Source organism: Colletes gigas, unplaced genomic scaffold (assembly GCF_013123115.1).
Source record: "Colletes gigas isolate AHSC1104 unplaced genomic scaffold, ASM1312311v1 Colletes_gigas_Sc00010, whole genome shotgun sequence".
NCBI lineage: Eukaryota > Metazoa > Arthropoda > Insecta > Hymenoptera > Colletidae > Colletes > Colletes gigas.
The window spans coordinates 9,002,702-9,016,549 of record NW_025106639.1 but is presented as its reverse complement, the minus strand read 5'-3'; the positions used below and the strand labels follow the sequence as shown (position 1 = coordinate 9,016,549).

General features: G+C 51.5%; 1 protein-coding gene across 2 annotated transcripts in view; it reads left to right on the top strand.

Moving 5' to 3' along the window:
• LOC122397701 (insulin-like receptor) overlaps nucleotides 1-13,848 on the top strand; it is a 45,884-nt gene that overhangs the window by 17,138 nt on the left and 14,898 nt on the right. Inside the window, exon 2 of one of the 2 annotated variants that reach the window (XM_043397048.1) lies at nucleotides 3,925-4,767. Coding sequence is in view for 1 of the 2 variants with exons in the window: in XM_043397047.1 (XP_043252982.1) it covers nucleotides 4,690-5,347 (658 nt within the window). In the remaining variant the exon portion in view is untranslated. Of the gene's footprint in view, nucleotides 1-3,924; nucleotides 5,348-13,848 lie in introns of both variants that reach the window. The other variant, XM_043397047.1, reaches the window with a different exon arrangement.

Sequence of the window (13,848 nt, the reverse complement as noted above, 5' to 3'; positions counted from 1 at the left end):
GATAGAACGCGTGGCGTGCACGAATGTAGGCCACGAGAGAAGGGAGCCGGACAAAAAGAGACACGCTCCTGCCTCTCTCGAAACGCGACACGAGCGTGTACCCGCGCGTCCGCGATGGCAACAGCGGACGGTGGCGTCGCTACGCCGACCGTCCAACTTGGTAGCCAGCGGCGCGGCGGCAACCGCCAGGAATGCGCGAATCTAGACTGCAGTGTATCGTGCATTTACCACCGCGTCCTATTCCCCGCGATCCTCGTTGCCGATTGGTCCAACCGCTCCGGACTTGTAAATCGAGAGAGAAGAATGATCTGTGCCTAGAGAGTCGAGTCGAGACGAGACGAGACGAGACGAGACGAGACGAGCCGAGCCGAGCCGAGGCGATAGCTCGCCGAATAGGCACCGATAAAGAACAGCCACGGAATGAACGGAGAACGCAAAGAGAAAAAGAGTATCGAAGCATGTTCTCCCCATTCAGTTTGCTCGTAGTGTTCGCCGGGTGCGAATAACCAGACACGCGTTGCGTGAGAAGACGGTACTAGAATTTATCGCGGTGCGGTACACGTGCAAATGAAAGAAAGAGAACCAACGCTCCGTGTCTAATTCCACTTGCTCCCGGTCGATTCGTCTTCCTCCTCTTGTTCGCTCCTTCTCGTCGCTCCTCGTACTTCCTTTCCGCCAGCTCCTCGTAAACCAACGCGTCCGCAAGCCTTCTGTCCTATTCGTACGCGCGGCCGCGACTCCTACCGTGTTTTCGATACGTTGAACCGATACGCGTGCATATTCTATTTTTACAGAGCCAACGAACGCTGGTATTCGTCAAGTTCCGTAGAGGACGGTGCAGATTGTCCCGTTGACGCGCGGAGTAACGCCTTCGGATCTCGTTCCGCGCCAAATCGGTCACACTTTGCGGTCGATGTCACGGATTTTATTCAAATTCAAATATAACGCGTGTAACACCGAGATTGCTGGAAGCTACGAATCTTTTACAGCGTTTATACCGTCGAAACATAGTCTTTGAACGAGGAAGAAAACTCCACGCCACGTGTACTCCTCTGTATGCTAGAGCAGGATGGTAGACTCGACGATGAAGAGTATTGTAATAAAATTCTATTGGTATTTCGGTATAAAATGTCTGGTGAAAAACGAGAGGTATGGCGTGCGTTTGATCCACGTCGGCACACGGTCAGTCCACGTGTGTACCTGGCTGCGTTGCGTGCGCGAATATGTACATCGAGCGAATCGAGGATCGAGGAAGATGGATACATGGATCGGACAATGGAGCGGCGGGCGAAAAGGGAGGGAGCGCGACGGTGGTTACGCCGTTGGTGGGGGGTTGGGTGGGGGGTCGGGAGGGAGTTCGAACGGTGGGGGTGGGGGGTTGCGGTGAGGAGCAAAGGATGCACGGGATGAAAGGGGGAGGGCAGCAGGCGGCGGCAGCAGGCTTCATTCACCACGCGGCTACGTTCTACTATGAAGTGTTTATACTCGCGTTTGCCGGTTCGCCGGCGTCGACAGTCTCTTCTCTGTTTATCCGTCCCTCTCTCTGCTCGATCGCTAGCTCGCGCACTCTTCCTCTTGCGTTTTCGCGAATCGCCAGAGACGGAGAAAACGGAGCCGCCGACCGTGATAATGTTACCAGAACGCTCGAACGTTCAAATTCCAATTTCTATACCAACACGCCGCAATCTGCATACGAATAACATTTAAATTATAATACGGTTGCCACCCTCCGACGTAAGTTTGCCCAGGTTTACGATGAACCTAGGTTTTCGTGCATTTCTCACGTATCGTGGAAAAGTCGTGACTCCGGAAGCTCGTCTCCGATCCTCTCGGAAAATTTCCACGATACGTCCCCTCGTCCATAAATCATTCCCGGTCTCACGAAACGTGCAACTTTGATATGTAACTGTTACAACGAACTCGGATCTCCATCGAAACGTGCAAAACTTATTCTTCGATCGCGTCGATAAACGGCGAGTACGCCATACGTGGAATCGTGGACACGTCGAGATACGTTTATTTACATCTCGCATGAATATTTCACCCGCGTTCCGTTGGTGAGCTGAGCGATCTCGAGCGTTCTGATAAACCGTCCAGACTCCCGTGATAGATTCTCTATCTTTTGGCGAGTTCTCGTCCAGGTCGCGCGTTACCGAAATTAGAATCCTGAAGAGGCAGAGTGAAATGTAAAATTGTGCTTACGGCTAGCCGGCAACCGCGTCGAAAAATTCGGCGCCCGAGTCGATCGACGTTGATCGATTTTAATTGGAAGGTTTCGTGGAGGCTCGTATCGCGATGACGACGCCGACAATTGGCGGTTCGGACGAGCGGGATCGGTCGTCACCGGTCATCGTCTCGTTGTCGCTTGGGAGGTAAGAAGAGCGTCGCCGAGGCGGAGAGGACGGGACCAACGGAGATTTAATCGAGCGGATCGGTCGGTACCAGCGCGCGTGCTGCCGCGTATACGGCTCGGCTGACCCCTTCATGCGCAATAAATCAATTATCGCTCGTTACGAAGAAAAATGCACCTTCAATCGAATCACGCTACTTAACCCTAGGTGTCGTGGTAACCAGAACGGTGTTTCGCAAGCACGCGCCTGTACAGATAGACGGCCACCCCGTTTCAAAGGTACTTAACCGGGGAATACGCCAATTAAACTTATCCTGCGGTATTGTAATTCGTTTGAACTGTGTTGCTCGGAGAGATTCAAGTTTCGCCAGGTTATCGGTATTTTTGAACACCGTGCATCCTGCTACGTTCATCTATTATCCACGATCTAATTTACGGAACGGCGTTTGTGCTCGTTCGTTTCGTACGACCGGTTGCAAACAATTATGCGAGGCCGTGAGAACCGTGGCCGGAGAACGGACATTCCGCGCAAGTCCAAGCTTGCCGGAAAGTAGAATATGCGGCGCTGGTCAGCCGCGAACTTGAGCCGTTCGCCGATGAGCCGTACCGTGGCTATCGTAAACTAATTTTTATCCGGAACGGTGCTTTTACGCAAACGTTCGTGTTTAGGACGCGGAACTGTCGCAGTTTGTTGGACAGTGTTATTAATTACGGGTCTACCGACGCCGAACGGAAACGTCGCTGCCACGGAATAGAAGGAACGGCGATGCGAAAACAGAGTAACGATTTCACGGGTCGGTGGAACTAATATTAGATCGTCTTCGACTATAAAGCGGGGAATGAACCGACGAGTCTGTACGCGTAGAAGACGTCGCGTGCATCTAACGGAGGAAACCCGAAGGATCGAGAAAGTCCCGCCCCATTTCTTCGAGATAATTGGAATCCGAGTCGAACAATAGACATCGCGAGAAGATATTCGTGCATCGAATGAATTTTACCTCCCTTTGTTGTCCAAATGCGCGGCTATCTCGATTAGTTATGTATTCCGCCGACAATGGAAGACGATCCACGACTGGGAAATTCAGAAAATTATGGAACTTTCGAGCGTGTAATTAACTTTTCGATTTTATTTTCAAACTCCGGAAAGTTGGATGATTCCGTTTAAGAAGTTTGACCGGTTCGTTCGCGTTATTTTGGCTGAAAAACGATCGTCGGATCGCGCGAATGTCGAAAGTAACATTATCCTTCGTTCTTGCAACGATCGTCGTCGCCACGTTTTACGTTCCAGCAGTCTCCTGGTGCGTTGAAATTGCGAAACGCCGGAGCGAATCGAAAGGAAACAGGAGAAAGGAGAGTACGATTCTGCCAAAACATTTCGGCGCGACCGACGAATAATCGTACCAAACGATTTATCGAATAGCATGGACAGTTTTTTTTTTGTGGTTGAGGCGCGCTTTCGTTAATAAAATTCATGAAAACATTTACTTCCCTGTGTTTGCTTAGACGTACGATTCGGAGCATAAACGAGAAATCATGCTCGTATCATTCACGTTGGCACGATTTTCTGATTGCAGAGCAGCGAGCGACTCGGATACCGCTAGCGAGGAAACGAGAGGTCCGGGATCATTTTCGTTCGCCTGGCGTTGGATCGTATCGCGGGAGGAAATAAAGAGAGAGGAAACAGAGACGGCGGAAGGAACGCGACGTGCCGGAATTTCGTGGATCCTCGTCGCCGGGACGAAGACGCGCCGCGAGCGTGAATCGCGCGACGTGGAATGACCGAAACCAGAAGAAGAAGGAGAAGACGAGGCAGAAGAAATTTCACGGACCGCGCGCACGGCAGGACTTAATATTCGTCGAGAGCGGATCGATCGTCGTCGCGTCGAGTTCGAGGGACGACGGAGATCACGAGGGGCAGTACGCGCTCGATGGCGTCGTTTGACCTACCGACCCATCGGTATTGTCTTTCCAGCGTTACAGGCTGATATTCCGTTCGATCTCCGGACAGGTCGGAGCTCGAGATCGCGAACCAAACCGCGGAGAGATGTTTCGTTCGACGATCGAGCGAACATTGGATCGGTGCGCGTCCTGAGTCGCGGCATTCTCAATTCTTTTCCGAACGAGTCGACGCACTGATTCGATTCCTAAGCTTTGACAGAATACCTGACGGAAGACTCTCGTGCTTGACGAAGATGACCAAGGGAGCGGGAAAGGATTGCTCCCCGGTCTGACTAAATCGGAGGACATCCGTAGGACGAGGGTTCCAGGGGGTTTTCCGGCCTCGCTGGCAAGGCCGCGACCGTCTCGAGAGGAATCTCTCGTTCCCCGGGAACGGAAGGATGAAGTCAGCGTGGTGCACGCGCAGCTTCGATAGCGCAGCGTCCGAGGAGGAATCGGTTGGCGCACCACCTTCGGAGGTATCTAAGCGAACCTCCGTCCATCGTGGAAACATCGACACCGCGGCTACCACGGATTGCAACGACGTCGTCGTTACCACCACCACCACCACCACCACCGCCACCACCACCACCACCACCACCACCACCACCACCACCTCCACCACCACCTGCCACTGCCATTGTCCGTCGGGTCGTGGCACCCTCGAGCATACCGACCCGTTCTATTTTCTCTCGTCGTCGTCGTCCACGTCGTCCTGGCCGTGTCGGACCACCCGCTGCGATCTCTGCGACCGTCTTCGTGGACACCAAGAGCCGCTGGACCATCGAATCGCGACCGCCAAAACCGAGCACGTGCGCCACAAAGCCATGACTTTGTCTAGGACGTTCGGCCGCGAGAGTCTCGAGACCGCGACTTCCGCTTCCAAGACCTGCGCCTCGAGCGTCGTGCGGTGGAACTCGCGGATCGAGAGATCGTTTCGCTGGACGATGCAGAAGCAAACGCCCACGTGGACGATTTTGTTCTTGTTAATACTTGTGTTCCCCGCTCTCGCGAACCATCAGAACAGGAAGTCGAGCGGATCCCCCAAAGAAGTGGGAGGTGAGTCCTTTTATTAATTACGCTCGAGGACCCCGATACCGATTTCACCGTAACACCGTACACTGGTAGAGTTTCGGACACCAAGGAACGAAATTCTTTATCCGTTTGCTAATTGCACGTACGATTAAAACCACGACGCTCGGAATATCATGCGCTTGTCTCGACGTCGTTTCGTAAATTCCAAACCCTGTAAATTAACAAGTAGCCTAAGGTTTGCTTTAAACGTCCAGGGAACTTTCTTTATTTGGAGTTCCGGGACTCTTGGTTTCGTCGAACGCCTAAACGGTTGCACGAACTCATCGGTACGTGGGAGCGAATTCGAACTCTACCGGTTATCGTAGCTGGTAGACACAAGACCCATTGCCCGTTTTAGAATGAAACGGAAAAAACCTCGTACGCGTGTCGCGATACGGCCGTAACAACTTTGTCATTAGCACGGCGTGCTTACCGATACGCGTGGTTCACCCCGATCCCTTTTCATTGTTGAAAACCACTGATCGCACGCAATGCACGTTGCCTTCAAATTCAAAGTTCTATTATTATTTTTTGAACGACGATGCACCTTGGAAACGCTACGGAACTCTTTTAACGATCATTTCAACTCGAAAGCCCGTTAAAATTGAACGTGGATCCTCCTCTGTCTTATTCTATCCTATTTATATCATAAACTCTCCAGTAAACTGCTAAAAGGAGTCCGTGGAGCAAGATGGCGAAGAACCACTTGGACAACAGTAGAAGTAGAAGTAGCCAGTGACGAACAGATCGTATTCAATTATCGTTCAAACGAAGCATTGTACGAACTGTTATTATACACGTTTTTTGACGTACTTTCTGCATATAACGAGTCGAATGCACATCATGTTCGGTGTTTCGGGTTGGGAAAATTCAAGTCCGGTTTTCCACGGGGTACCGGGTATCTCCTCGTATCTGCCCGAAAGCTTTAATCAGTATAAATTACTTTTGAGCAGAGAACGCTCGCGGAACGGATCGTAATGTTGGTTGCTCGTAAAAGGAAATTAGAATCCCGGGGGCGGTTCGTTTCATATCCCCGTCGACACGAACAGCGCGCAATACTTGGTGGCAAAGTCTGCTCGGACCTTTGTTCGAAGCAAAATCCATACAGTTATCCGAGCATCGACGACGCACTCCATCTTGTTTGTATTTTCGGAAGAAAGTCGCGATTTTATCGCGTACGAAGGAAACAGCGATCGGTGATTATCTAATTGACACCATTCGTGAGCGCCGCGTCGCGACGCCGGGCTTGCACTTTCCCTCTCGATACTTCAGCCAGCGACGACGCCGTCGGCACAGTGAACTTGCCGCCCCAAGTTCTTTCCCCGTTTTCGGTCGACTCTGCCCTCAAAGTATTTTTATTAAAGAATTCCTTAAGTCAGAGAAACCTATTCTCGTTTTTTACGCTCGTGGTTCGGTGGATATTAAAATGAATTCAACGAACGGTATATCAAATACATACGTATCTTTCGATTTAACACGTTCACTGGCAGACGACGCGAAGTTCTAATTGTTCATTCCGATTGTAAAGCGTGCGCCGGAAGCATACGTCACGGTGGAAAATGAAATTAAAACGCCATGCAAAACTCCGCCGCGGCGCGTTGCCGCCGCAACGCTTCCGCCGGAAGTCGAGTATTCGCGCGCAAAACAGGAGCATTTACTCGCAAATTCATTACCGGCGAGTATCGGTCCGGATATTATTTCTATTTTCTGTTTCGGGAGAAACCAACGACGAAGCGAGTCGACGCGATTCTTTCTTTCTTTTTTTTTTTGCGATCGTTTTTCTTAAAGAGACACCGGCGTTCTTTGTTCCGCGATTTTTTGGCGAGCGCGAGGAATTAATAATGCCAGACGCGTTCCGTTTCGTCTGGAAAACGTAGCGGCGCGGCGGCGCGACCCATTGAGAGATCGATTCGAGACACGTCGATCCTATTGAGGGCGAACGGCTCGTTAGCCGATCCTGGGAATTCTGCCTCTCGATTGGCCCGATTTCCGAACGGACTCGAGTTGCCAAACAAGTTCGATTAATTAATTACGTTCAATTAACGGTAATCGTATCGAAGAGGCTGCTCGATTCCTTTGCGGTCTTGCGAGGACGTCGATTCAGTCGCCGAGTGCAATGGCTTTCACCGCTTTGATGTTGTTTCCGGTCGGGATTGCAAAGCGCCGCGTACGACAGCAAATGAAAACCGTGTTGCACGGGGGTCGACTCTACTACGCGCATTAAACGATTCTCCTGCGTATTGGAAAATATTGAAATTGCACGATTCCTGTTGGACGCGATCCGACAAAATGTCAAAGGATTTTAGGACAGGACTCGGTACCATAGTCAGCGAGCGCCAAGGGTTATTTATTTTCCAGGATTCGTCGAGATTATAATACTTGGCGGCGTTTAGTACCTCGAAAAGTAGAAAGAGAAGGAGTACTGTCGCTCGGGATCGCATTAAACCTCGGTTATTTACGCATACCCAAGCACCGCTGTCCCGCTGTCCCGACGCTAAATATACGTTCTTGCTCTAATGCTCGGTGATTTCGACTCGGCAGGCTTAATTCCTGGCTGCCTTGTTTCTGCGAGACTCCGCGCATTCGTGGAAGGTGACGAATTTCTCGACACTGTAGCAAGCTTTCTCTCGAAAACGTGCACGATGCTGGGGAGCTTTGTTCGACAGCACATACGGAACTCTTTAAATCAATTTAAACGTTTCTTTCGATTTCTCGTGAACGGTTTGTCGCATTAAACGAGGGGGCCGAGGCCCCGATCGTCGTGACAGCCAGTAAACAATTAACAGCACCGCAGCCCGTTCGAGGCGAGCTTAATACGTCAATCGACCGCGAGGTCGGGTCTGATTGATTAAAAGTCTCGAAATTACCGCGGGAAATTGGGAGAAACGCAATCACCGGTCTGGGAGGAGCGCGAGGCGAGAAGAAGAGGGTTGGATACGAAAGGTTGAACGCGGTTTGTCTGGTCGATCGGCCGGCGAAACCTGTGGCTGGGCAACCGGTAGGCAACCAGCCCTCTCGAAACGTCGGTAAGCGATTCACGTTCTGGAATGCGGCTCGGAATGAATTCAGGACGTCTTTGTCGCGAGCGGCGTAGTCCCACGGCCAACATTCCCTCGCTTTCGTGTCCCGACGATCACCAATGATCGCCAATTGCTCCGAAGCCTAACGTTTCTCAGCGTGTCTGGTCGAATCCACGACTCTCCATCGACGCTCGAAACTCGAAATCTATCACGCTGCTCGAGCCATCTTCTCTGTAGCGGTTCGAAGTGGCAGAGTTTGGAAATTTCCTCGTTTCCAGCGGTCCTCCTGTCTCGTTTCAGCCACGATCGCGAGGCTCTCGGGTATTCCACTCGAGTCTCGGGACGTTGACTCCCGACGTGGCCGCGTACGAGCAAAACAAACCTCGGCTCCCAAAGTGGAGTGCGACGCGAACGGATCCCGGCGCAGGATTTACCCGCGAAATAATTAATAAAGATAATTGCCCTACGCTGCTGGCCCGTTTTCTCTCGCGACTCTCTCCGTCCCCTCGTAAATTTTCCATCCGACAAGCAGTCGCTAATTACGATTCCGCTCCGTTTCGCGACTCGGCCCGATGACGCGGGCTACAACAACCGTACGCCTCGAAAACCATACTACGGTAACCGTTGGTGCCGGTAGGGTCAAATTACTCTGGACTGTTGTAGGAAGAAATAAGCGAGATGGCAGGAGGAGGGTAGGGCAACGGAACTGGGCGAAAGTATCGGTCACGCGTTCGACGGAAAATCGGCTGGCGGATACCACCGGAGAAGGACGAAGGAGCATCGTCTGGATGAGCAGTTCCGGTATCGTCGGAACGCACAACAGGGGACCTGGCCCTACGCGGTCATCGACTGACCAAGGTCGATGACCCCGTTTGCGGTGTGTCGGTTGAGCGCGCAAGCACAGAAATCCGATTAATATGTGCCTCGTGCACTCCGCCGAATCGATTTAATTTCTCGCTAATACCCGGGCCATTCGTCTCCGCTTTTCACTCCGGGTGTATCGATCGACCGCAATAATAATATTAATAACGGCGACAACACGTTGCACGTACGAGCAAACGTTGGCGGGCGATCACGCATCCTATGGTTACTCTTTCGTACCGTTTCATTGGGTTTCCAACAGAAACAACGTTTTAAAATACGAACCACGGTACTTTTCGCGTCTACGATCCGTCTGGTCCAGCATAGCTTTCTCCCCTTCGAGTTTTCCGAGCCATTCGTTATCCAACGTCTTTCGAGATCGACGAAACTACCGGCCTGCACGATAATTCGAACGGGCTCGAAAGTAAAATAATTCCGGTCGTTCCGCGCGGAGCACGCATCCGGAGACGTCGCGTCGGTGCGCGATGATTCAACGGATATGTCCGGTCGAGCATTTTGGCTCGAGTTCGTTGCTTCCGTTTCCGATTACTAAGTAGCGAAGAAGAATCGTTACGGCGCGTCTACGCGAAACCTGCTTCGCTGCTCTTGTACGTTTACGAAATTGGAGAATGCTCAAAACGCGGACCAAAAGAATACATTTCGTCTCTTGCTTCTGAACGTTTCTATGGCGAACGATCGACGTCGAGAGTATTCTGATAATCTGAATACCACCGTAGTTGATTCTTGAAATCTTGGTCGATTCTTTTTCCCCGGTATCCCGGAAACGACGTGGGTTTTAACGGCTTTATCGAGCCGTTTGTCATCGTATGGTCTGAAAATACGTACAGAGAGAAAGAGAGAGAGAGAGAGAGATAGTGGATCACACGTGGAAACACGAGCGGCAAGCCAGCCTACTTAATCGCTGTACGTGCTGCCTTGGCGACGGGGAGGCTCCGAGATTCGTGCAAAGTCCGCACGATAGACACCGCCCGCGACCGGCTTTCGTGCGGCGCCCCGACGCTGTTTTCTGGCCCCCGTCACGGTTTAACGAGCCGAAAGCACGAGAATGACAAACGTTGGACGGCTAATTTATACGATCGCGACGCCCGTTTTTCGAGACCGTTCCGTCCGGCCACTTGCCGATGTTACCAGCCGCTCGAATCAAGACGATCGCGAACGCGAAACCGTCACGCGACTCGAGGCGAAGGAAGCTAGAAAACAACCGTGCACAGTTATTTCGATGTTTAATTTATGTATCGTGGTGAAAAAAATAAACGAGCAATCGCCGCGGATAGCACGTTAACGCTTCCTACGAATAGCTTTAATTTAACGAGACGCGCCAACGATGCCAGACATTGTATCTTTTTATCCGTCGGCTTCGAACGGAGAATCAACAATTTTTTTCGTCACGGCCCAGGCAAGGAAATTCGTTCGTCCATCCTGCACACGGACAACAATTTTATTGCGGATCCCGTCGCGCGTATTCTGTCCCTGTTTGTCGACGAACATCCGGTATGGAACGCGAGATCGCGTTCGTTTTACGATCTCGTAAATTCCGGTGGAGATCCGAGTTTCGAGGCGGCTCCTTCCCCACCCGGTACCTACCCCAAGACTTCTCTTTTTCCAGAAAAAATGCAATTCGATCCCTTAATTTCTGTGCCTAACCGAAACTACGTAGAATTTCGAGGAGTATGTTTATTAACCAAAAATGCGACTAAAAATAATTTTTCTAGAACGATTTCAAATTTCTTTTTTCACCAAAAAATTTAGCCACCTATCTCTCTCCTGTCGATTTTTCTTAAAATCGGAGTTGGCAGCGTCCAAGAAATTGTACCGTACGTTCGAGGGGGGAAAAAATGCGAAAGAAATGATCGACCGCGTTCGTGTGCATCGACGAAGGCAATTTGTTATTCGCGAACGTTGGACGCGCGGTTTCCCGTCGTCGTAGCCGGCTAGTCGAGCAACCTCGACACGGAGGACGACACCGAATCCACGTAAAACGCGGCCAAACCGTCGAGGGGGCGATGCGCTGTAGCGAATATTGGCGGACGGGTTTGCGGTTCTGCGAACACGCGTCCGCTGGATGTATAATCGGTATATCGGTCCCGCGGATAAATCTGGAATCTCTTGGCAGGATTAGCCGGCGCCCGTTCGTCGCATCGAGTGGAACGGGGTTTTGTTGGCTGGTGAAGGATCGCTAGACACACACACACGAACGCTTTTCAATTTTATCGGTGAAACGTGTCGGCGACGAATCAATTTCCTTCCTCGCATTCTCGAGGAAACCCGCGCCATAGAATTAGATCGTTGTACCGATACCAATGTGCATCCCGATTAAAAGGAAAACATCATTGTATGGTCAACGCGACGAGTTTCCATAAATCTGGTGTTATTCTCATTGGAAAAGTCTCGATCCCTGATTACGAGTTACAGATATTGCATGGGTGGGTGGATGGATGAGGAGGACGATGCGCGCTGTAGCGGGTAGTGTACTGTTTTTGGCCGAATCGCGTGGTGTGTTGGAAGATGGGCGAACTGTGGGAGCCTGTAGACGCTCCGGAGTGCATCGTCGTAAGGAATGTCGTGGATCTCGGGCGTGGAAGTCGCGACGGGTAGGTGCGCGCGTGTACGAGGGGACCGGTATAGGTCATCCGAGTACCTCGGCCTTTGGGTGAATGGCTAATAACCTTGAGGAGACCGTCTGGAATGCGGTGTCCGTTGCAACTTTTGAAACTGGCTGCGATCCCCTCCGAACGGACGCGCTGTGGTCGTTCGATCAACCGGATGGACTCTCGCCGGGGCCTACGTGCCTTCTCGAGTGGCTTTTATACCTGTTAGCGACGCCGTCAATTGAACCGACCGACTCGGTGTATTAAAGAGAACGTAAATATCCGAACATCTCTTAGCCGGGAGCAGCCGACACGGCGAATTCCTCCTTTCTCTACCATCCCGCGAGACCGCACACCGCGACGAACCTTCATGCATCGCTGACCCCACGTTGCAACTTTGCTGCGGCCACGTCCGAAGAGAATCGAGACCTTTCTTTACCGGCGATACGCGCGCCAACGACGACTCCTCGACGAGACCCGTATATTATAATCCCGGCGTATTTCGATAACGCTCGAGTGGTAACGGGGCACAGAAAGCTTGGGTTCGCCTGTTATTGAGGAAACCAAATATTATCCGCGAATCCAGTATCGCGTCGCGGCTTGCTCGCTGCTCGACAGAGTTGTACCGTCGATGACTTGATTCGCGGACGCCGATCGAGGCTGGGTTTGCGCTGTTCCACGGCTTCGCGATCCTCCTTCGATAGCCCCGAAGAGGTCATCGATTCTGCGAAACCTAACGAGTTTCTTGCCACGGGGTCGCACTAACCACCGTCGAGAGGTTAATTCTATGCGAGCCACGGTGCGCGGATCGCCACGGGATTAAGACCGACCGATGCAAAATACGATTCCTCCGTCGTATCGCTTGCATTCTCGAAAGTCTGCTAAGATAATGAAATTTTACAAAATTTCGTTTCTTCGAAGATTCACGCTAGAATACCCCGTTAAGTATCCCAAGGTGCGCGCGTTGTACGGGTTGTCGTAGACGCAGTTTATTGCTGATTGCACGTGCGTACCGTGGCGCGGCCAGGGCACAAGCGGGGCGCCCGATCTTGTCGAATTTTACGGGGTGTAATTACTCGATAATATCGTTGGCAATTTCGGCTCGTGGTCTGTTATTATTCGTTATAAAAATTGTTCCGATTACGGCAAGCCCGAGCGGGACATTGGCGATTCATGATGGTGAAACTGTCGGGCCCGTTTCGAGTCGCAAGAATCGGCAGCGATCGAGAGCATTAAATTAACTGCAAAGGGACGAGGTTCGTCCGGCTCGGTGATAATTAACATTTATGTAAATTCCTGATGCCTCGAACGGTTTGGACGATTTTTAATAAATCGATTTCCGTACAGGTATTCGCGCAAACGTAACATCCGACCAAGGCATCTGGCCTCAAAGAATCGATCGCGGGGATGTTTAGCGAAACTCGAGAGGCGGTTAGGAATTTTAGATTACGCGTTCGGTTATCGATGCCTGTCGCGGATCACGTAACGATAACGCAACGGAAGACTATCGTACCGAATTACGCTGTCGCCGAGAAACCGATGAACCCCGCGACGTGGAATCGTTCCAACTGTTTTACTCCTTTTTTATTGTTAGCGATTCGTTATCGCGACAGCGCACGAGTTCAGCGCGAACCGAGTTTCTCTCGTATTACGATTCCACGGTGTCCGCGTAGAATAGATATCGCTTCTGCGTAGACTGCTTGATAAGATACCCGGTTCGAACGGTTTCCGCTGGTATCCGATCGGGAGAAAACAGCTCGCGTTCCAAATCGCAGCGCGATGCTTGCGATTCTTGCAAACGCGGCGTAACCCTACCGCGAGATCGCAATTAACGTAACGCGATTCCTCGAACCAAACAGCTGAGCTCGTTCGATGGTAACTCGACCCACGATGATCGCCTTCGATCGAGCCAGTGTGCGGTGTCTTCCTTTTCCTCCAAAGTCTCGTCTTTCGTGAGGAAATGAACTCTGCCACACACACACACACACGGATATTT